The following is a 25,657-nucleotide window of genomic DNA, read 5'->3' on the forward strand; positions in this document are numbered from 1 at the left end:
GAATGAAGGAATTAGGATCAAGTTCCTTCATAGAAATTGTAGTTTTGGATGTTTATTAATGAGTGATTTTGACTGCCTTAGAGGAAGAACTGGGTTCTTCCCAAAACATAGAACTTGTAGCCTCATGTCTTACCTTTCCAATGCCATAAATTTCGCTTGAATCGGAGTTCTATAACTCCAGATATAGTTAAAAATCCGAGGAGAGGTCAGACAGTAACAGTTCAAAAATGGACAGTAACAATTCAAAAATGGACAGTAACAGTTGGACAGTAACAGTCCAAGTGTTTGTTAATGAGCGATTTTGACTACCTTAGAGGCAGAAATAGGTTCTTCCCAAATCATAGAACTTGTAGCCTCATGTCTTACCTTTCCAACGCCACAAATTTCACTTAAATTGGAGTTCTATAACTCCAGATATAGTTAAACATCTGAGGAGAGGTCAGACAGTAACAGTTCAAAAATGGACAGTAACAGTTGGACAGTAACAGTCCAAGCGTTTGTTAATGAGCGATTTTGACTACCTTAGAGGCAGAACTAGGTTCTTCCCAAAACATAGAACTTGTAGCCTCATGTCTTGCCTTTCCAACTCCATAAATTTCGCTTGAATCGGAGTTCTATAACTCCAGATATAGTTAAACATCTGTGGAGAGGTCAGACAATAACAGTTCAAAAATGGACAGTAACAGTTGGACAGTAACAGTCCAAGCGTTTGTTAATGAGCGATTTTGACTACATTAGAGGCAGAACTAGGTTCTTCCCAAAACATAGAACTTGTAGCCTCATGTCTTGCCTTTCCAACTCCATAAATTTCGCTTGAATCGGAGTTCTATAACTCCAGATATAGTTAAACATCTGAGGAGAGGTCAGACAGTAACAGTTCAAAAATGGGCAGTAACAGTTGGACAGTAACAGTCCAAGCGTTTGTTAATGAGCGATTTTGACCACCTTAGAGGCAGAACTAGGTTCTTTCCAAAGCATAGAACTTGTAGCCCCATGTCTTACCTTTCCAACACCACAAATTTCGCTTAAATCGGAGTTCTATAACTCCATATATAGTTAAAAATCTGAGGAGAGGCAGACAGTAACAGTTCGAAAATGGACAGTAACAGTTGGACAGCACAGTCCAAGCGTTTGTTAATGAGCAATTTTGACTACCTTAGAGGAAGAACTAGGTTCTTCCCAAAACATAGAACTTGTAGCCTCATGTCTTGCCTTTCCAACGCCACAAATGTCGCTTGAATCGGAGTTCTATAACTCAAGATATAGTTAAAAATCAGAGAAGAGGTCAGACAGTAACAGTTCGAAAATGGACAGTAACAGTTAGACAGCACAGTCCAAGCGTTTGTTAATGAACGATTTTGACTACCTTAGAGGAAGAACTAGGTTCTTCCCAAAGCATAGAACTTGTAGCCCCATGTCTTACCTTTCCAACACCACAAATTTCGCTTGAATTGGAGTTCTATAACTCCAGATATAGTTAAAAATCTGAGGAGAGGTCAGACAGTAACAGTTCAAAAACGAGGCAGTAACAGTTGGACAGTGAAAGTCCAAATATAAAGAAAGGAATGATAACTAGGATTGGACAAAGAACGACAGTAATCATGAGTGAGATGAGAAAAACATAAAGTACTAAGAAATGATTGAAAGAAAGACTTATTTGTTGTTGATATGGTTATTATAAAACATATCCTTGAGTAAGAAAATTTATGAGATAAACCTGTGATTTGCAGGAGGGACCACAGACGTGGTGCAACAGCAGCAGCAGGGGAGCACGAGTAGAGCTTCTATTGCAGGTAGGTGTTTCACACCTATGCTTCCTAGTTAAATTCCATAATTTAATATATTTTGATGTGAAATGTGAAATTACTGAATGTATGTGTATTCAATGTGAAAAGTTGTTATGTGAATTGCCAAGTGATGAAATTATCACTGAAAAAGGAAAATATTAGAAGTGTGATTTGAGGCATAAACTAGCATACATTGAGTGTATGTTAGGATCCCGGGTAAGGGGATCACCATGTATTGTCTAGCATACATTGAGTGTATGTTAGGATCCCGGGTAAGGGGATCACCATGTATTGTCTAGCATACATTTAGTGTATGTTAGGATCCCGGGTAATGGGATCGTCACGAATGGACTAACATACATTAAGTGTATGTTAGGATCCCGGGTAAGGGGATCTCCACGTATTGGCTAACATACATTCAGTGTATGTTAGGATCCCGGGTAAGGGGATCACCATGGAATGGCCAGCATACATTTAGTGTATGTTAGGATTCCGGGTAAAGGGATCGCCTTATATCGACTCCTATGGGGTGGTGATGACAATACCAGTGAAATTGGTATCGGTAATGTGATAAGCAAAAGTAATCACGTTGATCTTATAAAGTCTGGAATGAAGGTTGATAGTGGCAGAGGGAACGGTTATTAATAGTTTGAATAAGGAAGAGATTTTTAAATAAAAAATAAACTAGAAGGGAGAAGTAAATGAAATATGAATGCATGTTACCCTGTTGAAATTATTAGATATTCATATTGTTATATTTATGGAAATATTTCACCTTGCAATAATATGTATTTTGTTTCAGGATCATCGCATGCACGACAGGAGTAGAATCCTAGCTTATGTTTCTTTTTTTGAAGTCTAGGTCCTAGGGAGTATACCCTTGTATTTTGTAAACATGAAAATGGTTGTATAACTTAATTTGTATAATAAATGTTTAAACTTGATTGGATGAATTTAACGTTGTAGTTTATATAACCATATTTCATGTCTATGTATTTATATTTATTTAAATTATCCATCCATAATGATATTTTTGTTATATAATGCATATCATAAATATTATGGTTGATAGGTGTGAGTATAATTGTGGAATTGAAACCCAGGATGATTGGGTCGGGAATTAAGTTATGAGATGCGAACTGTTAGAAGTGTAAACAGGTTACATGTCGGTAACTTGGGACCTTCCGGTATAGGGGGGACTCTGTCGAAATTCTGGTAGATGTAAATACGAAGACCATGAATATGTATATATATATAAAAAAAATTAACTACTCTGTTTTTCTATTGACATGAGATTGTGGTTTTATCCCAGGAATGGGGGATGTTACATTTCTTGTCAAAAAAAGACAACTGCAAAATCTTACAATGTGGATTCTATTGGCCCACCATGTTCAAGGACATGTATGCATTCTGTAAAACTTGTGAAAATTGTCAAAAATTTAATATTGGTCAAAAAGTTTTGCTTTATAATTCTCGACTCCACTTATTTCCTGGATAGCTAAGATCAAGATGGAGCGGTCCATTTATCGTGAAACATGTGTATCCTTATGGGGCCTTTGATATTGAGAATCCAAAGAATGACAATGTTTTTAAAATAAATGGACATCGTTTGAAAGTTTACTTTGATAATTTTCCTAGTGAAGATGAGTCCACTGGTTTGAGTGATCATGTTATAAAGATTGATTATTTTATTTTTCTCACATTGTTTTTGTGTTTTTTTTGTGCTTTTGTTTTACTACTCTCTCTCCAACCCCGGTCAAATGGCGAATAACGGTACTCCGTGACTCTTAAGTCGGTTCTTTCAGTTTCCTATGATAACTAATATCTATATCTATTTATATATTTGTTCAATTCCTTGCTCCTTCTCTTTTCTTTGCATCTCTTCTCCACTTCTCATTTGAAAAATGGACACCACTTTCAAAAAATTGAAAAAGTATTTTACTGCTTTGCCTCAAAATGCGATTAAAAACATTACCGTCCTAGGTGTGAAAGATTGAGGTTGTTAATGAACCATGAAATTCCTGAAGATATTCATTGGATAATTGAAGCAAAGGTCTACTTATTAGCTGAGTCTTCCAATTCTTTTGTACACATCCCTGGGATAAGTAAAAGCACTTTTACAAAGAAACGCCGTGCAAAATGATTGAAAGTGTGTCACAGATATGCCATATGGACTTGTAATGCACAATGTCGTTCTTTATGAATGATATCTGTAAACCGTGAAGATATAATACAATTCATTAAGGATGGCCTGAGTAAGGAGTCATTAGATAATCTTCTATTGACTCTTAAGACGCACCCAATTTATGGTGATGTGCATCGTTCAATTCATGATTTATGGACCCAATTTCACTAAGAACATGCTCGACATAATCTTGGGAATCTGACTAAAAAAGACTATGTTCGTCAGTTTTTAAGAAAACTGGATGCGAAGTTTATCCCTAACCCATAGAGGGCATTTTAATCTGTTCTTGGACGTAAAACCAAGGGAAGATGTGAGCCACAATCACAACTATACACATGTTAAAAAAAAAAAAAGGAGAGAGACTCCAGCTGGCCTATATGATACGATTCGGGCAACAAACAAAAATTAGATTCGAATTCTGACGTAAAATGCGCACTTGTCCAGTTTTACAGCAATAGTCATAATTCTCAATCCAACCGTTGGATCAGGTTGAAACTTTATGTGGAGTCTCCTGACATGTTTTCTCAGTTTAGTTTAACATTTCACGTCAATCGGAGTTTGGTAAGTCATCGCAATACGGGTTCACAAAGGCTGTACGAATTTTATTATTTGCTTCCTTTTGACTTGTGGACTTCCCTATTTGGCTAGGATTCTTTTACTACAAGGATGTGGGAGCTTGTTTTGGGAATTTTCAAGTTCCATAAGGATCTTTAATGAGCTGCAATATAATCTCCAAGTGGCAAGGATTCATTAATGTTTTAGAATCCTTTTCGTATAAGGATTCATTATTCACATCCTAGCTACACAAGGAAAGGAGGGCTGGTGCTATTTAATGACAGATTAGTTGTTTTTATTATTTTCTTTTATGTTTAGGCTTAATTAAAACTTTGTTTTGAGCTAGGATCAAAGGCTTGTTTGGATCTGGTTATGGGCTTTTTAGTTTAGGGTTTTTGGGTCAGTTTTGTATGTGGGTCAGTTTGGCCCACAAGGTTAGATCCATTAGGTTACTTTTAAGAACTATTTAAACACATGTAACCGAAATTTCGGGAGCCTTTGATGATGATTACTTCTGAATTTTTTTAGTTTTAACGTGTGAGAGTGATTCTTGCATTCTTCAGCTCTTGAACGAACTGAATTTGACTTATCAAAGATTAACTGGCTTCATGGCGTCATTATACTCATTCCAATAGTGTTAGTGCCTTGGGACAAGTTTCCATTGTGTCACACTCCTATCAGACCTAGTTCGGCTTTCCTGGATCAGATCTCAATCTTGATTGTGGGTTGTGTGACCACTTGATCATGAGGTTCTCATCACTATATATAGGTGATATGATTGCATTTTCAATTTCTTATCTATAAAACCTTCTTTGATAAGTTGTTTCAGTTCTTTAGAGAACCAAGGAAGGGAGATTATCCCACCCTACACACAACAAGTGCAGCAAACATGAAGTTTTATTAATCTGAATTGGATAACCTTACATGTCTGGTTATGCCCTTATTTATAGTGACCCCAAACTAAAATAAACCCTAATGGACCCTAAATAATATAAATAAACCCTAAACTATGAAGAAAATAATAATAACAATAATAAATCCGAATTTAATATCCCAAATATGATAGGATCAGATTTGTTGCCCTTTAGTTATGAGAATCAAATCTGAAGGTAGAATTAATTTTGAAATCTTTTTTCCTTGTTGTAGCTACGATGAATAAGGAATCCTTGTAAGAAAATGATTCTGAAACATTTATGAATTCTTGCCACACTTGGAAACTATGTTGCAGTCCATTAAAAATCTTTGTAGATCTAGGAGATTCCCAATATAAGTGATGCGAACCTCGTGATCACGTGGTCATGCAACCCACACACAAAGACACAAATTCCAGGAAAGCCAAGTAAATCAGGTTTAATAGGAGTGTGACACAAAGATAACTTGTACCTAAGCACCAGCACTATTGGAAACGGAGACCACCACCCAATGAATATTGATTCGCAAACAAGAAATATAAGGATGACGCCACGAAGATAGTTGTTCTTCGATAAGTCATTTTCAGTTCTTTAGAGAACCATGGAAGGGAGATTATCCCACCAACACACAATAAGTGCAGCAAAGAAGTTTATTGATCTGAAAATTGCGTAACCTTACATGTTTGGTTATGCCGTTATTTATATTGATTCTAGACTTAAAGAAACCCTAATGGACCCCCCTTAGGTGGACTTATATGAAGCCCACTTATAATTGACCCAAATAAGTAATAATAACACAAAAGGTAAGAAGAAAATAATAAAAATAATAAAAAATCCGAAAATTATCATGCTAAATATGCTAGAATCAGATTTGTCACCCTTAAGAAGTCTTAAATAAACTAGGAAAAATCTGATTTGGAAAATTTGTGTTGCTGCCCCCTTGATGTCCTTGATTAGCTTGGATTTCCTTGTTTAACTTGGACAAATAAGAAAACAAATTTCCTTCTTTGTTGCTGATTTAATTACTTTCCTTCCTAAGTTAGGAAAAGCATTAAATAGTCCTCCCCTCTTTAGGAATAAGATATGGCCAACTTCCTTACTTAATTAGGAGAATAAATTGCTGACTTTTTATCCTTGTAGCATTAAGAAAAATAACAAGCCTAACAAGGCTGGTATTGGGTCGGACACATCAACCCCTTGTTCCACACGAATTGGGCTCTTCTTGGACCTGAACTAGATGAATTAAAGGTTGTCCTTCATGCTCCTTAAATGTCCCAAGCCTCTCTAGGTCCATTTTGCTCCATATGTTCTGAACAAGCCCATTCAATGCTCCTTTAAGCTTCTTTGCCCTAGCTCTTGTGATTGACCCAATTGGCACCTCCAATGGGTCGTTGGCATGATTACGCTTGGTGTTGGGCTGATCCTCATCAATAAGCTGCCACATCCTTTTAGAAAAAGAATCCTAGCCAAATAGGAAGTCCACAAGTCAAAATAAAATAAATAACAAAATTCGTACAGCCTCTATTGACCAGTATTTTGGTGCCTTCCCGAACCCCGATTGACCTGAAAGGAAAACATGTCAGGAGACTCCATGTAAAATTTCAGCTCGATCCAACCGTCAGATTGAGAATTATGACTATTGCCGTAAAACTGGATAGGTGCACATTTTACGTCAAAATCCGAATTGACCTTGCCTAGATCGTATCATTCCCTCTCTCTTCAAGATGATTCATCCTAGAATCACCAACAAGTTGAATGGAAAATTCCTTAGCCTCTTTTTGAAGCCTTTGGAGTTCTTTTCTTGCCAATAATCGTCCCCAGCAACTTTGGATGAAAGTAGTAGCCGTTCTATTTTGTATATCATCATTGTAGCGTTTTTTCTCATGAAGCAATAAAAACTGGAAAACAAGCAAAACAAAACTGCGATGATACTCTCGTAAGTAGCAAGCGAATCTATCCGAAATATGAACGAAACCGAAGATTCGAATAAAAACATAAACGAAATATGAAAAATGATGAAAAAACACCTAAATATGTTGGATATGTTGAAAATAAACTGCAAGAAACGAAAACAATAGAAAGAAAGCGAATTTCAAAAGTTGATGCAAAACAGACTCGTTACGGTGAGATAAGTCCAAATCTGGAACCTAAAGTAAATGACATCCAAATGAGCTAAAATATCAGTTATTGTGCGATTTCAACCCAAATAGACAGAATATATAATTTGAGTAATTTACGATAAGGTTTGATATACCAACGCAAAAACTTTATGAATGAGACCTGATTAGACCTGAAATTGAAAACCAAAGCAAACGATATCCAATTGACCCTAAAATTAATATGTTGTGCGTTTTGGACCCCAGTAATCAGAGTCTCAAATTTGAGCTAATTCCAAGTTGATTTGATCCAATTGTCCCTTATTTAGTTTTCTGCAGCAGAAACCAATAAACGTCTTTTTGAACGATTTGTTTTTTTTTTATGCTATTGATATATTTTGGATAGTAATAGAATGAAATCACAAATTTTTTTTATTTTTTTTCTTGATATGCTGCAAAATCAAGGAGAAGAAGAAATTGAACACTAAGGAATTTTTGCGGAAACAACAAACGAAAATTTCAGAAGGATATAACCCGATTAATGGAGCCACGCTCTGATACCAAATGATGGGAACCTCGTGATCACGTGGTCATGAGGTTCGCATCATTTGGTATCAGAGCCACAGTCACAATTATCTAAAGCTGTTCTTGGACGTAAAACCAAGGGAAGATGTGAGCCACAATCACAACTACTTATACATACACATGTTAAAAAAAAACCAAAAACAAGGGAGAGAGAGACTCCAACTGGCCTATATATAGGTGAAATGATTGCATTTTCAATTTCTCATCTATAAAACCTTCTCCTCCTTCCCTTCATTTCTACTCAACCCATACATTCCACAAGCATAAAAGAGTCTAGAAATGACAGGATCCTCAGCTCATAAAATAAAAAATATTTGTGTTTTTGTGGATCTAGTCCTAGGAAAGAAAAGGAGTTTTTAGAATTAGCAAATCATCTTGGTCGAGTAGTAGCAGAGAGAAAGATTCATTTAGTGTATGGGGGAGGCAACCTTGTGTCAACTACATTATTAGGAGGCACTCAAATTTTGCGTGTCATTCCAAAAGCTTTAGCCAAAGTGAATCTGATGCGAACCTCGTGATCACATGGTCACACAACCCACACGCAAAGGCACCAATTCTCGGAAAGCCAAGTAAATCAAGTTTGATAGGAGTGTGATACAAAGATAACTTGTACCTACGCACCAGCACTATTGGAAACGGATACCCCCACCCAACGAATATTGATTCGCGAACGAGAAGTATAAGGATGACGCCACAAAGAAAAGGAACGAGAACTTAGGAAGGAAAAGTAATTCAATCAGCAACAAAGGAGGAAATTTGTTTTCTTATTTGTCCAAGTTAAACAAAGAACTCCAAGCTAATCAAGGACATCAAAGGTGGGCAGCAACACAAATTTTCCAAATCAGATTTTTCCTAGTTTATTTAGGGCTTCTTAAGGGTGACAAATCTGATTCTAGCATATTTAGGACGGTAATTTTCGGATTTTATTATTTTTATTATTTTCTTCTTAGTTTTTGGGGTTATTATTACTTATTTGAGTCAATTGTGAGTGGGCTTCATATAAGTCCATCTAGGGGGGTCCATAAAGGTTTCTTTAAGTCTAGAGTCAATATAAATAAAGGCATAACCAAACATGTAAGGTTACGCAATTTTCAGATCAATAAACTTCTTTGCTGCAATTATTGTGTGTTGGTGGGATAGTCTCCCTTCCTTGGTTCTCAAAAGGACTGAAAACGACTTATCAAAGAACAACTGTCTTCGTGGCTTCATCCTTACACTTCTCGTTCGCGAATCAATATTCGCTGGATGGGGGTCTCCGTTTCCAATCTTTGTGTCACACTCCTATCAAACCTGATTTACTTGGCTTTCTTGGAATTGGTGTCTTTGCGTGTGGTGATGCGAACCTTGTGATCACGTGGTCACGCAACCCGCAATCAAGATTGAGATCTGATCCCGGAAAGCCAAAATAGGTCTGATAGGAGTGCGACACAATGAAAACCTATCCCAAGGCACCAACACTATTGGATTGAGTAGAATGACGCCACGAAGCCAGTTAATCTTCGATAAGTTAGATTCAGTTTGTTCAAGAACTGAAGAATGCAAGAATCACTCTCACACGTTAAAACTAAAAAATTCAGAAGTAATTATCATCAAAGCTGCCGAAATTTTGGCTTACACGAGTTTAAATAGTTCTTGAAAAGTTAACCCATCCCGATGGAGAACTTACGTTCCAAATGCAAGCCATGACACAGATGATGGAAAGGATGAATTTTGTGATGGGAAACAGTGGCAACAGGTCTGAAAGGCCAAGGTGGGCTGATTATGAGGATTTTAAGAAGGCCGTTGATGATATTGGTGATGGTGGTTTTGAGGATGAGGCCATAGGCCATCGGGAAGGTTTTTGGCAGCCTAGAAACCAAAGGGATTATGGGAATAGAACTAGGGGCCAATTCGGCCAAAGGGAAAATTTCCGTAGTGTTGGGGAACATGCTGATTTAGATGGTGATTTGGATGCTATCAAACTAAAAATACCTTCTTTTCAAGGTAAAAAGATCTCGAGGCATATTTGGAGTTGGAGAAAAAGGTGGATTGGATTTTTGATTGCCATAACTATTCAGAGGCGAAGAAAGTGAAATTGGTAGTCATCGAATTTATGGATTATGCATTGATTTGGTGGGGTCAGAATGTGATTAGTAGAAGGAGGAGTGGAGAGAGGCTGGTAGCATTATGGGAGGAGATGAAAGTGTTGATGAGAAGGCGATTTGTGCCTAACCACTATTATAGAGATTTGTATATGAAATGTAGGGTTTGAATCAGGGTTCTAGGTCCGTGGATGAGTATTTCAAGGAGATGGAGATCGCCATGATTCGGGCCAATGTGAGTGAGGATCGGGAAGCTACTATGGCTAGATTTCTAAATGGGCTGATGATGCAACTAACATTGCTGATTTGTTCTTTAGAGAGATAGAACGGCTTCATGGGGTCCCTAAGAGCATTGTTTCTAATAGAGATGTTAAGTTCCAATCCGCAAACATGTTGTCTTTCAGCTCGGCGATTGGGTTTGGGTGCATAAACGCAAGGAGAGATCTCCGGCCCATAGAAATCAAAGCTACAACCATGAGGAGATGTGATGCGAACCTCGTGATCACGTGGTCACGCAACCCACATGTAAAGACACCAATTCCTAAAAAAGCCAATTAAATCAGGTTTGATAGGAGTGTGACACAAAGATAACTTGTACCTAGGCACAAGCACTATTGGAAATGGAAAACCCCCACCCAACAAATATTAATTCATGTATTTGGATTCTTTTTTTAGAACACTAATCTCTTTGTTTCTCTCCCTTTGATACCACCTCTCCTTTTGAATCTGCCTTTTCCTTTGCCATAGCACCTCTCCTTTTGTTCTTTGTGTCTGCGTCATCTAAGAAAAAAAAAAGGTTATATTTCATCTTGTAACTGTCTCTAATCATATCAGTATATTAAAAAGAAAAAAAAAGAAAAGAGAGAGAGAGGGATTAGTTGAAATTTGAAGGATCATTCAATTTTTACCGCAGAAATACAACTCTTAGTGAATTATAAGCAAACCACCTCGGAATCAATTGAAACTTCAAATTCCATCTATTGGGGGTGAGATCACATCATATGTCAAATTTGGGCTTATTCTAATATTGTTTGCTTGAGGTTTTAATTCGAGGTTCAATTTTGCCGCAGAAATACTATTCTTAGTGAACTACCACCTTAGAATCAATTGAAACTTATAGTGTATTGGGGATGAGATCGCACCATATATTAAATTTAGGCTTATTTTGATATCGGCTTCTGGAGGTTTTAATTGGAGGTTCAATGCTGCCGTAAACTGATCATACAAAGGGTTTGGGTACCTAGACATAAGAGAACGACCTATAAATTGATTTTTGTTGTTTGTTTAGTATTATAATACTAAATATTGAATTTTAGGTCATTTCGAGATCGTTTGGTCTGGGTTTCAATTCTGTTATGTAAAAATTGCGTAGCGGGTTATATTTGCATCAATTTTCAAAACATGGTCCTTCCTGTTTAGTTTTGTCCAAATCTTTCTGTTTTCGCTAATATCCACTTCTGTTTTATTTCGTGTCTTTGTTTCGTCCAGCGCAATCTAAATATATATATATGACTCAAGAAGCAATAAAAACCAAAAAACAAGCAAAACAAAACTGCGATCATAGTCTCGCAAGTAGCAAGCGAGTCTATCCAAAATATGAACGAAACTGAAAACTCGAATAAAAACATAAACAAAAAATATGCAAAATGATGAAACAACACCCAAATATGTTGGATAAGATGAAAATAAACTGCAGGAATCGAAAACAACAGAAAGAAACCGAATTTTCAAAGTTGAAGCAAAACAGACTCGTTTACGACGAGTTAAGTCGGAATCTGGAACCTAAAGTAAATAAGGTCCAATTGAGCTACAATTTAAGATATAGTGCGATATCAACCCAAATAGACAGAATATAAAGTTTGAGAAATTTATGAGAAGGTTTGATATACTGACGCAAAAACGTTATGAATCAAACCTAATAAGACCCGAAATTGAAACCCAAAGCAAACGATATGAAATTGACCCCAAACTTAATATGTGATGTGATTAGGACCCCAGTAATAAGAGTATAAAATTTGAGCTAATTCCGATTTGATTTGGTCCAATTTTCTCTTGTTTAGTTTTCTGCGGCAGAAACCAATAAACGTCTCTTTGAAAGATTTTTTTTTCCTTTTGTTTTCTTTTTTCTTTATGCTACTGATATATTTTGGATAGTAACCAAATGAATAACTATTTTTTTTTTGTTTTTTGATAAGTTGCAAAATCAAGGAGAAGAAGAAATTGGACACCAAGGAAATTTACGGAAACAACAAGAAACGAAAATTTTAGAAGGAAATAACCTGATCAATGGAGCAGAGTTCAGATACCAAATGAATCGAACCTCATGATCACGTGGTCACGCAACCCACACGTAAAGACACCAATTTAAGTTCTACATGGGAGGGGGTGGTGTGTTGTTTTGATCTGACATGATAGTACCTGCAAGAATTGGTTAGTGGTAAAACAAATCCTCACACTGCTCGTGTTTCGCTCAAACACTCTTAATATCCTCACACGCTCACACCTCTCGTGATACGATCCATGCAAGGTCAAATTTGGATTTTGATGTAAAATGTGCAACTATCCAGTTTTATGGAAATAGTCATAATTCTCAATCCGACTGTTGGATCGGGCTAAAAGTTTACATGGAGTCTCCTTTCATGTTGTTCTACCTTGGGTTAAACTTTCAGATCAATCGGAGTTCGGGAAGGCATCGCAATACAGGTCAACAGAGGTTGTACGAATTTTGTTATTTACTTCCTTTTGACTTGTGGACCTCCTATTTGGCTAGGATTCTTTTCCTAAAAGGATGTGGCAGCTTATTTTGGGAATCTCCTAATTCTTCAAAGATCTTTAATGGTCTGCAACATAGTTTCCATGTGTGGCAAGGATTCGTAAATGTTTCAGAATCCTTTTCTTACAAGGATTCCATATTCATCCTAGCAACAAAAAGGAAAGAAGATTTTAGAATTAATTCTACCTTCAGATTTGATTCTCCTAGCTTATATGGGACTTCTAAAGGGCAAAACATCTGATCCTATCATATTTAGGATATTAAATTCGTATTTATTATTGTTACTATTATTTTCTTCTTAGTTTAGGGTTTATTTATATTATTTGGGTTTAATTGTAAGTGGGCATCGTATAAGTTCACATAAGGGGTCCATTAGGGCTTATTTTTAGTTTGGAGTCACTATAAATAAGGACATAACCAGACATGTAAGGTTAGACAATTCAGATTAATAAAAACCTCTTCTTTGCCGCACTTTGTGTGTGTGTGTGTTGGTGAGATAATCTCCCTTCCATGGTTCTCTAAAGAACTGAAAAACAACTTATCGAAGAACAACTGTCTTCATGACGTCATCCTTATACTTCTCGTTCGCGAATCAATATTCGTTGGGTGGGGGTTTTCCGTTTTCAATAGTGCTGCTGTCTAGGTGCAAGTTATCTTTGTGTTACACTCCTATCAAACCTGATTTACTTGGCTTTCCGGGAATCGATGTCATTGAGTGTGGGTTGTGTGATCACGAGGTTCGCATCATTTGGTATCAGAGCTTGGCTCCATTAATCAGGTTATATCCTTCAGAAATTTTCGTTTCTTGTTGATTCCGCAAAAATTCCTTAGTATCCAATTTCTTCTTCTCCTTGAATTTGCGGCATATAAAAAAAAAATTGTTATTTCATTATGTTATTGTTCAAAATATATTAGTAGCATAAAAAACAAAACAAAAAAAGAGAAGAGAAAAGCAAAAAAAAAATTGTTCAAAACGACGTTTATTGGATTCTGCCGCAGAAAACTAAACAAGAGAAAATTAGATCAAATCAACTCGGAATTAGCTAACATTTTATACTATAATTACTGGGATCTTAATAGCACCACATATAAAATTTGGGGTTAATTGGATATCGTTTGCTTTGGTTTTCAAATTCGGGTCTAATCAGGTCTTATTCATAACGTTTTTGCGTCAGTATATCAAACCTTGTTGTAAATTGCTCAAACTTTATATTCTATCTATTTGGGTTGATATCGCACTATATCTGAAATTTTAACTCAATTTGACATCATTTACTTTAGGTTCCAGATTCGGGCTTAACTCGTCGTAAACAAGTTTGTTTTGTGTCAACTTTGGAAATTGCTTTCTTTCTATTGTTTTCATTTCTTGCAGTTTATTTTCATCATATCCAACATATTTGGGTGTTGTTTCATCATTTTGCATATTTTTGTTTCTGTTTTTATTCGAGTCTTCAGTTTCGTTCATATTTCGGATACTCGCTTGCTAATTTTCATCCATTTTCATCAGATTCATTGTTGCTAATTTTTGAATCATTCACGGCACATCATCTGGTATCAGAGCATCAGTTGCGATCTAAGGCAAGAGCAAAAAATAGAAGAAAGGCTTCCTGGAATTAAGGTTGATAAACTTAATTATGGCTGGAGATTTGTTGGTTGTGCAACGGGTTCTGAATGCACAAATTGACATTAGTGATGAGCAACGCGAGAACATCTTTCATACTCGATGTCAGATTCGAGATAAGGTGTGTGGGATGATCATTGATAATGGAAGTTGCACTAATGTTGCGTCAACTACCTTGGTGGAGAAATTGGGTTTAACAACCATTCCACATCCCAGGCCGTATAGTTTGCGATGACTGAATGAAAATGGGGAGATTTGGGTGACAAAGCAAGTCCGTGTACCTTTTTCCATTAAAACCTATCATGACGAGGTTTTGTGTGACGTTGCGCCGATGTCAGCTAGCCATTTGTTGCTGGGTCGTCCATGGCAGTTTGATAAGGATGTGGCCTACAATGGACGAAAGAACACTTATTCTTTTATGCTGAATGGAAAGAAGGTGAACTTGTTACCATTGAGTTCTCAACAGGTTAGAGAGGATCAGTTACAAAGCCAACATAAGGAGGTTAAATCATGTAAGGGGCTGTTGTTAGCCAAAAACGAGACATCAAACAAGCATTAGCTTCGGCAGGGGCTGTTTTCATGATCTGGGCAAAGCAATTACTACAAGTAGAAGGATTGGACTTACCAAGACAGATTAAGGAATTGTTTGAAGAATTTAAAGATGTGTTTCTAGATGAATTACCTAAAGGGTTACCACCTATTCGTGGAATTGAGCATCAAATTGATTTGGTGCCGGGAGCTTCACTTCCTAATAGACCAGCATACAGATGTTATCCAGAGGAAGCAAAAGAGATTCAAAGGCAGGTTGGTGAGCTCTTAGAGAAGGGCTATGTGCGAGAATCACTTAGTCCATGTTCCGTACCTACTTTGCTTGTACCGAAGAAAGATGGTACCATGAGGATGTGTATGGACAACCGCGCTATCAACAAAATAACAGTTAAGTATTGATTTCCTATACCCAGACTTGATGATTTGCTTGATGAGTTGCATGGTGCTGCATTGTTTTCTAAAGTCGATTTGATGAGTGGTTATCACCAAATTAGAATGAAAGAGGGAGATGAATGGAAAACAACATTTAAAACTAAACAGGGGTTATATGAATGGATGGTAATGCCGTTTGGGTTATCTAATGCGCCTAGTACATTTATGAGGCTTATGAATCATGTTTTGAGGAAGTATATTGGGCTGTTTGTTGTAGTATATTTTGACGATATCGTAGTATATAGCAAGACCTTTGATGATCATATGAAGCATCTTAGAGTTGTGTTTAAAACTTTGCGAGATTCTAAGTTGTATGGGAAACTCCTAAAAATTTAAGCGCGATCCAACGGTGGGATCGAAAGTTATGGCCATTTTGACCCGTTACTCAAGTCTAGCCGATGAGACCTCCTCGTAACCGAGTTGCGATTCCATAGCAACCCCAAGGAAAACAGCCTCCAGAAAATTGAGCAAAACTTTGAGTGCGATCCAACGATTGGATTGAAAATTTTTGCAATTTTGACCCCTTACTCAAGTCTGGCTGACCAGACTTCCTCGTCATGGAGTTGGGATTCCATATCAATCCCAAGGAAAACGGCCTCCGAAAACTCGTGCAAAAATTTGAGCGCGATCCAATGGTTGGATAAAACGTTATGGCCATTTTGACCTATTACTCAAGTCTGGCCGACAAGACCTTCTTGTCACTGAGTTGTGATTCCATAATAACCCCAATGAAAACACCCTCCGTAAAGTCGTGCAAAAATTTCAGCGCGATCCAATGATTTGATCGAACGTTATGGCCATTTTGACACGTTACTCAAGTCTAGCCGACGAGATCTCCTCGTCACCGAGTTGTGTTCCATAGCAGCCCTAAGGAATACAGCCTCCGGAAAGTCGTGCAAAAATTTGAGCGCGATCCAATGATTGGATCGAAAATTTTTGTAATTTTGACCCGTTACTCAAGTCTAGCTGACCAGACTTCCTCGTCATGGAGTTGGGATTCCATATCAATCCCAAGGAAAACGGCCTCCAAAAACTCGTGCAAAAATTCTAGCGCGATCCAATGGTGGGATAAAATTTTTTTGACCCGTTTCTGATGTCTGGCCGACAATACCTCCACGTCACCAAGTTGGGATTCCATATTAACCCCAAGGAAAACAGCTTCAGGAAACTCGTACAAAAATTAAAGCGCGATCCAACGGTCTGATCAAAAGTTATGGCCATTTTGACCAATTACTCAAGTCTGGCTGGGCAGACCTCCACGTCACCGACTAGCATTACACAGAAACCCTAATAAAAACGTTCCTTGAAAACTCGTGCAAAACTTTGAGCGCGATCCAATGGTTGGATCAGAAGTTATGGCCATTTTGACCCGTTACTCAAGTCTGGCTGACCAGACCTCCTCGTCACCGATTTGCGATTCCATGTCAATCACAAGGAAAACGGCCTCTGAAAACTCGTGCAAAAATTCGAGAGCGATCCAACGGTGGGATCAAAAGATATGGCCATTTTGACTCGTTACTCAAGTCTAGCAGACAAGACCTCCTTGTCACGGAGTTGCGATTCCATAGGAACCCGAATGAAAACATCCTGCGAAAACTCGTGCAAAATTTTGAGCGCGATCCAACGGTTGGATCGAAAGTTATGGCCATTTTGACCCGTTACTCAAGTCTAGCCGACGAGACCTCCTCGTCACCGAGTTGCGATTCCATATCAATCCCAAGGAAACAGCCTCCAAAAACACGTGCAAAAATTCAAGCGCGATCCAATGGTGGGATCAAAACTTATGGCCATTTTGACCCGTTACTGAAGTCTGGCCGACACGACCTCCACGTCACCGAGTTGGGATTCCATATTAACCCCAAGGAAAACGGCTTCAGGAAACTTGGCAAAACTTGAAGTGCGATCCAATGGTCTGATCGAAAATTGTGGCCATTTTGACCCATTACTAAAGTCTGGCTGGCCAGACCTCCTCGTCACCCAGTAGCAATTACATAGAAACCCCATTGAAAACATCCTCTGGAAACTCGTGCAAATATTTGAGCGCAATCCAACGGTAGGATCGAAAGTTATAGCCATTTTGACCCGTTACTCAAGTCTAGCCGACGAGACCTCCTCGTAACCTAGTTGCGATTCCATAGCAACCCTAAGGAAAACGGCCTCCAGTAAATCGTGCAACAATTTGAGCGCGATCCAACGGTTGGATCGAATGTTATGGCCATTTTGACCCGTTACTCAAGTGTGGCCGACAAGACCTTCTGGTCACTGAGTTGCGATTCCATAATAACCCCAATAAAAACGGCCTCCGGAAACTCGTGCAAAAATTAGAGCGCGATCCAACGGTGGGATCGAAAGTTATGGCCATTTTGACCCGTTACTCAAGTCTAGCCGACGAGACCTCCTCGGAACCTAGTTGCGATTCCATAGCAACCCTATGGAAAACATCCTCGAGCAAATCGTGCAACAATTTGAGCGTGATCCAACGATTGGATCGAATATTTATGCAATTTTGACCCGTTAATCAAGTCTGGCTTACCAGACCTCCTCGTCACCGAGTTGGGATTCCATATCAATCCCAAGGAAAACGGCCTCTAAAAACTCGTGCAAACATTCTAGCGCAATCCAACTGTGGGATCAAAAGTTATGGCCATGTTGACCCGTTACTCAAGTCTGGCAGGCCAGACCTCCTTGTCACCGAGTAGCGATAACATAGGAACCCCAATGAAAACATCCTGCGGAAACTTATGCAAAAATTAGAGCGCGATCCAACGGTGGGATCGAAAGTTATGGCCATTTTGACCCGTTAGTCAAGTCTAGCCGACGAGACCTCCTCGTAACCTAGTTGCGATTCCATAGCAACCCTAAGGAAAACAGCCTCCAGCAAATCGTGCAACAATTTGAGCGCGATCCAATGATTGGGTCGAAAATTTATGAAATTTTGACCTGTTACTCAAGTCTGGCTGACTAGACCTCCTCGTCACAGAGTAGCGATTACACAAAAACCCCAATGAAAACGTCCTCTGGAAACTCGAGCAAACATTTGAGCGCGATCCAACGGTTGGATCAAATGTTATGGCCATTTTGACCCGTTACTCAAGTGTGGCCGACAAGACCTTCTGGTCACTGAGTTGCGATTCCATAATAACCCCAATAAAAACGGCCTCCGGAAACTCGTGCAAAAATTAGAGCGCGATCCAACGGTGGGATCGAAAGTTATGGCCATTTTGACCCGTTACTCAATTCTAGCCGACGAGACCTCCTCGAAACCTAGTTGCGATTCCATAGCAACCCTATGGAAAACAGCCTCGAGCAAATCGTGCACAATTTGAGCGCGATCCAACGATTGGATCGAATATTTATGCAATTTTGAACCGTTAATCAAGTCTGGCTTACCAGACCTCCTCGTCACCGAGTTGGGATTCCATATCAATCCCAAGGAAAACGGCCTCTAAAAACTCGTGCAAACATTCTAGCGTAATCCAACTGTGGGATCAAAAGTTATGGCCATGTTGATCTGTTACTCAAGTCTGGCAGGCCAGACCTCCTTGTCACCGAGTAGCGATAACATAGGAACCCCAATGAAAACATCCTGCGGAAACTTATGCAAAAATTAGAGCGCAATCCAACGGTGGGATCGAAAGTTATGGCCATTTTGACCCGTTAGTCAAGTCTAGCCGACGAGACCTCCTCATAACCTAGTTGCGATTCCATAGCAACCCTAAGGAAAACAGCCTCCAGCAAATCGTGCAACAATTTGAGCGCGATCCAACGATTGGGTCGAAAATTTATGCAATTTTGACCTGTTACTCAAGTCTGGCTGACTAGACCTCCTCGTCACAGAGTAGCGATTACACAGAAACCCCAATGAAAACGTCCTCTGGAAACTCGAGCAAACATTTGAGCGCGATCCAACGGTTGGATCGAATGTTATGGCCATTTTGACCTGTTACTCAAGTGTGGCAGACAAGATCTTCTGGTCAATGAGTTGCGATTCCATAATAACCCCAATAAAAACGGCCTCCGGAAACTCGTGCAAAAATTAGAGCGCGATCCAACGGTGGGATCGAAAGTTATGGCCATTTTGACCCGTTACTCAAGTCTAGCCGACGAGATCTCCTCGTCACCGAGTTGCGTTCCATAGCAGCCCTAAGGAATACAGCCTCCGGAAAGTCGTGCAAAAATGTGAGCGCGATCCAACGGTTGGATGGAAATTTTTTGTAATTTTGACCCGTTACTCAAGTCTGGCTGACTAGACCTCCTCGTCACAGAGTAGCGATTACTCAGAAACCCCAATGAAAACGTCCTCTGGAAACTCGTGCAAAACTTAGAGCGCGATCCAACGGTGGGATCGAAAGTTATGGCCATTTTGACCCGTTACTCAAGTCTAGCCGACGAGACCTCCTCGGAACCTAGTTGCGATTCCATAGCAACCCTATGGAAAACAGCCTCAAGCAAATCGTGCAACAATTTGAGCGCGATCCAACGATTGGATCGAATATTTATGCAATTTTGACCCGTTAATCAAGTCTGGCTTACCAGACCTCCTCGTCATCGAGTTGGGATTCCATATCAATCCCAAGGAAAACGGCCTCTAAAAACTCGTGCAAACATTCTAGCGCAATCCAACTGTGGGATCAAAAGTTATGGCCATGTTGACCCGTTACTCAAGTCTGGCAGGCCAGACCTCCTTGTCACCGAGTAGCGATTCCATAGGAACCCCAATGAAAACATCCTGTGGAAACTTATGCAAAAATTAGAGCGCGATCCAACGGTGGGATCGAAAGTTATGGCCATTTTGACCCGTTAGTCAAGTCTAGCCGACGAGACCTCCTCGTAACCGAGTTGCGATTCCATAGCAACCCCAAGGAAAACAGCCTCCAGAAAATTAAGCAAAAATTCAAGCGCGATCCAATGGTGGGATAAAACGTTATGGCCATTTGACCTGTTACTCAAGTCTGGCCGACAAGACCTTCTTGTCACTGAGTTGTGATTCCATAATAACCCCAATGAAAACAACCTCCGCAAAGTCGTGCAAAAATTTCAGCGCGATCCAACGATTTGATCGAACGTTATGGCCATTTTGAAACGTTACTCAAGTCTAGCCGACGAGATCTCCTCGTCACCGAGTTGCGTTCCATAGCAGCCCTAAGGAATACAGCCTCCAGAAAGTCGTGCAAAAATTTGAGCGCGATCCAACGATTGGATCGAAATTTTTTGTAATTTTGACCCGTTACTCAAGTCTGGCTGACCAGACTTCCTCGTCATAGAGTTGGGATTCCATATCAATCCCAAGGAAAACGGCCTCCAAAAACTCGTGCAAAAATTCTAGCGCGATCCAATGGTGGGATCAAAATTTTTTGACCCGTTACTGAAGTCTGGCCGACAAGACCTCCACTTCACCGAGTTGGGATTCCATATGAACCCCAAGGAAAATGGCTTCAGGAAACTCGTGCAAAACTTTAAGCGCGATCTAATGGTCTGAACAAAAACTATGACCATTTTGACCCGTTACGAAAGTCTAGCCGACAAGACCTCCACGTCACCGAGTTGGGATTCCATATCAACCCCAAGGAAAACGGCTTCAGGAAACTCGTGCGAAACTTTAAGCCCGATCTAATGGTCTGATCGAAAGTTATGGCCATTTTGACCCGTTACTCAAGTCTAGCTGGCCAGACCTCCTCGTCACCTAGTAGCTATTACGTAGAAACCCCAATGAAAATGTCCTCCGGAAACTCGTGCAAAAATTTGACAGCGATCCAAGGGTTGGATCTTAAGTTATTGCCATTTTGACACGTTACTAAAGTCTTGCCGGCCAGACCTCCTCCTCACCGAGTTGTGATTCCATAGCAACCCCAATGAAAACGGCCCTCGGAAACTCGTGCAAACATTTGAGCGCGATCCAACGGTTGGATCGAAAGTTATGGCCGTTTTGACCCGTTACTCAAGTCTAGCCGAATAGACCTCATCGTCACCGAGTTTCGATTCCATATCATTCCCAAGGAAAACAGCCTCTGAAAACTCGTGCAAAAATTCAAAAGCGATCCAATGGTGGGATCAATAGTTATGGCCTTTTTGACCCGTTACTGAAGTCTGGCCGACAAGACCTCCACGTCACCGAGTTGAGATTCCATATCAACCCCAAGGAAAACAGCTTCAGGAAACTCGTGTAAAACTTTAAGCGCGATCCAATGGTCTGATCGAAAGTTATGGCCATTTTGACCCGTTACTCAAGTCTGGCCGACCAGACCTCCACGTCACCGAGTAGCGATTACATAGAAACCCCAATGAAAACTTCCCTTGGAAACTCGTGCAAACATTTGAACGCGATCCAATGGTTGGATCGAAAGTTATGGTCATTTTGACCCGTTACTCAAGTCTAGCCGAAGAGACCTCATCGTCACCGAGTTTCGATTCCATAGCAACCCCAAGGAAAACAACCTCCGGAAAGTCATGCAAAAATTTGAGCGCGATCCAAGGGTTTGATCGAAAGTTGTTGCCATTTTGACACGTTAATCAATTCTGGCTGACCAGACCTCCTTGTCACCGAGTTGGGATTCCATATCAACCCTAAAGAAAATGGTTTCAGAAAACTTGTGCAAAACTTTAAGCGCGATTGAATGGTCTGATCGAAAGTTATGGCTATTTTGACCCGTTACTCAAGTCTGGCTGGCCAGACCTCCTCGTCACCGAGTAGCGATTACATAGAAACCGCAATGAAAATGTCCCCGGAAACTCGTGCAAAACTTTGAGCGCGATCCAACTATTGAATCGAAAATTATAGCCATTTTGACCCGTTACTCAAGTCTGACTGACCAGACCTCCTCGTCACTGAGAAGCGATTCCATAGCACCCTAAGGAAAACGGCCTCAAGAACTCGTGCAAAAATTTGAACACGATCCAACGATCGGATCGAAAGTTATGGCCATTTTGACGCGTTATTCAAATCTGGCTGACCAGACCTCCTCGTCACCAAGTTGGGATTCCATATCAACTCCAAGGAAAACGGCTTCAGGAAACTCGAGCAAAACTTTAAGCGCGATCCAATGATTTGATCGAAAATTATGGCCATTTTGACCCGTTACTAAAGTCTGGTTGGCCAGACCTTCTCATCACCGAGTAGCGATTCCATAGAAACCCCAATGAAAACGTCCATCTAAAACTCGTGCAAAAATTTGAGCGCGATCCAACTGTTGGATCGAAAATTATGGCCATTTTGACCCGTTAGTCAAGTCTGGCTGACCAGACCTCCTCGTCACCGAGTTGGGATTCCATATCAACACCAAGGAAAACGGCTTCAGGAAACTCGTGTAAAAATTTGAGCATGATCCAATGGTCTGATCGAAAGTTATGGCCATTTTGACCTGTTACTCAAGTCTAGCCGACGAGACTCCTCGTCACTGAATTGCGATTCCATAGCAACCCCAAGGAAAACAGTCTCTGGAAAGTCGTGCAAAAATTTGAACGCGATCCAACGGTCGGATCGAAAGCTATGGCCATTGTCGCACGTCATAAAAATCCGCGCGGCGTCGGCTGGCGATCTTTTTCGTTGTTGCGTTATTTGCTTCGTTGGAGTCGCCACCTAGTAATTTATTGAAGGCTACTAGGAAACCGGATGTACTGGTCTTGTCAGAGATTCACGGGTAAGGGACTGGTTGTGGTTAGGGAAGGTATTAGCACCCCTAACGCACCCTACCTGAGGTAAGCTGCTTCGTGAATTTGATGTGTTAAAGAAGTTTTAATAATTGTTTTTTCATCGGATATTAGAAATACAACTTACGTATAAGTTAATAATTCTTGACCGTGATCCAATCAAAATATTAAATTCTTCTTTAATCTTTGCAATTTCATCATAAAAAATATATATAAAAAAAATAAAACAAATACAAACACACACATTCACTTTTACTATATTTTTGTTTCTTTTCTTTTCTGTATTTTTTCTTCTCTTTCTTTTCTTTTTTTGCTTTTTTACATCCACAATACAAATTATAAAAATTCAAAACTAAATAAAAATTATATTAAATAATCCAAATTTACAAAATAGTCCCCCAAAACTCCAGGAATTGCGGAGGAACACTTCTGGGATCGCAGCAACAGTGCTGGAACAGTGGCGGCGCGTTGTTCCACGCGCCTCCGCCACGGGCGGCGCGTGGGTTCACGCGCCGCCTAAAAAACAGGCAGCAAGGGGAGATCCTCCCTTCTTCCTCTCCGGCGGTGACTGCTATGACCTGCAAAGCAACAGAAAACGCAAAAAACAACTGCTTTAATCTTCTTTCACGGTTTTGGGATCTGCCTCTCTCTTCTCCTTTAGATCTGCAGATCGGCTCTTCTATGGGTTGCTTGCCTTCCCCTCCGCTTCGGGTAGCTGGCAAAAGGAGGAAGGATGGCTGCTGATCTGTAGGTGCCGCTGTGTTCGGGCCGCCGCTCGAGGTCGGTTGAAGGAGGAGCCCGATGGCGGTGCTGAGGAGATCGGGTCTGTGGCCGGCGGCTGTGGTCGGGTCTGTTCGTTGACCCGGAGAGGGAGGCCGATGGGTCGGCTGAGAGAGAGGTCAGTCAGAGCTGGGGAACGGTTGGCCGAGGAAGAGTAGCGGCCGGCCTCTGTCGGGTGGAGCTGGAGACCGTGAGAAGGAAATGGGGATGTTGGATGTGCTCTGGACGTTGATTGCTGTCAAGAGGGAGAAGGAAGGCTGTGTCGGTTTTGGGAGAGCTGTGAGGGGGCGGCGTCGTTGATGATCTCTTCTCCTGGTGGTAGCAGCGGCGGTTGGGCTCACTGCTGGCTGCAAGAGGCAGATGACGAGGAGATGGGGAAAGCTGAGCAAGGGAGTCTTGTGTGCAGCTGGAAAAGGGGGGAGGACCGGCCTCCGAGAGGGAAGATTGGTACCGTGGCCAAGCAAGAAGAAAAATGAAATCCCAAAGCTGGAGAGGGGGGCGGCGGCTCTCCTTGAAAAAAATGGGTTTAGGGTTAGGTCTTTTTTTTTGTATTTTTTTCTGATGTTTCCCAAAATTGTCCCCCCTGGAAAAAATCAGTGTAGCTTGGTATTTATAGGAAAAGTTTTGCTAGGTTTTCAAACTAGTCCCTCAACTTTTCCTTTCCTTCTCTTTTCCTCTTTTTTTCGTAAATTTTGATTTTTTCTTAATTTTTTTGTATTTTTTGAAAACGAGCAATATCAACGTCGACTCAATGAAGAAAATCAATGATTTTAAAATAACGCGTTAAAAGTTGAACGCGTTCCAAATGTCTTTGAAAATTTAAATTCTTTTGAGACGATGCTAAAAATGATGCAAATGTATTAAAAACATATTTTTTGGATTTTCAATGTTTTTCGCTATTTTTGGATTTTTTCTGAAAATTTATTAAAACATGGGTCAAAAATTGGGTAGCAACAGATGCCCCCTCTTTACAATGCTTACGAAGCAAAACTCCTCAATGTTTTGCGTAGTAAGCTTTGTAAAGAAAAACTTGTCTTTCTGTCTCCTTAACTTGCTCAATATCAACTCATCTAAAGACCTTGCTCTTTTTTCTGTTCTCTCTTCCCTTTTTCTTTTTTTTTCTTTTTTTATCTTGAGATCCCATCTGGCGACCTCCTTTCCCAAAACCAAAATCTGCGTGGTTGGGCTAACCTGAGATCCCGTCCGGCGATCCCCTTTAACCAGAACCAAAATCCTGTGTGGTTGGGCTAACCTGAGATCCCGTTCGGCGATCCCCTTTAACCAGAACCAATATCCTGTGTGTGGTTGGGCTAACCTGAGATCCCGTCCGGCGATCCCTTTTAACCAGAACCAATATGAGATCCCATCTGGCGACCTCATTAAACCAAAACTAAAAAAATGTGTGTAGCTCGGTCAACCTGAAATCCCATCTGGCGATTCCCTTTAACCAAAGCTACATGAGATCCCATCTGGCGACCTCATTAAACCAAAACAAAGAATAAGTGTGTAACTCGGTCAACCTGAAATCCCATCTGGCGACTCCCTTTAACCAAAGCTACATGAGATCCCATCTGGCGACCTCATTAAACCAAAACAAAGAATGTGGAACAAATGGTCTCATTGTAATGGGTGACGAACCCAAGAAAAATGATGGT

At 40.1% G+C, this 25,657-nt stretch overlaps 1 protein-coding gene across 1 annotated transcript in view; it reads left to right on the forward strand.

Moving 5' to 3' along the window:
- Positions 1-24,478, forward strand: part of LOC127905761 (uncharacterized) — a 44,873-nt gene extending 20,395 nt beyond the window's left edge. The window contains exons 15-16 of the mRNA XM_052455784.1: positions 23,892-24,070; positions 24,248-24,478. Of these exons, the coding sequence (XP_052311744.1) occupies positions 23,892-24,070; positions 24,248-24,478 (410 nt within the window). The remainder of the gene's footprint in view (positions 1-23,891; positions 24,071-24,247) is intronic.
- Positions 24,479-25,657: the final 1,179 nt, after the last annotated feature.

Source organism: Populus trichocarpa, chromosome 9 (genome assembly GCF_000002775.5).
Source record: "Populus trichocarpa isolate Nisqually-1 chromosome 9, P.trichocarpa_v4.1, whole genome shotgun sequence".
Lineage (NCBI taxonomy): Eukaryota > Viridiplantae > Streptophyta > Magnoliopsida > Malpighiales > Salicaceae > Populus > Populus trichocarpa.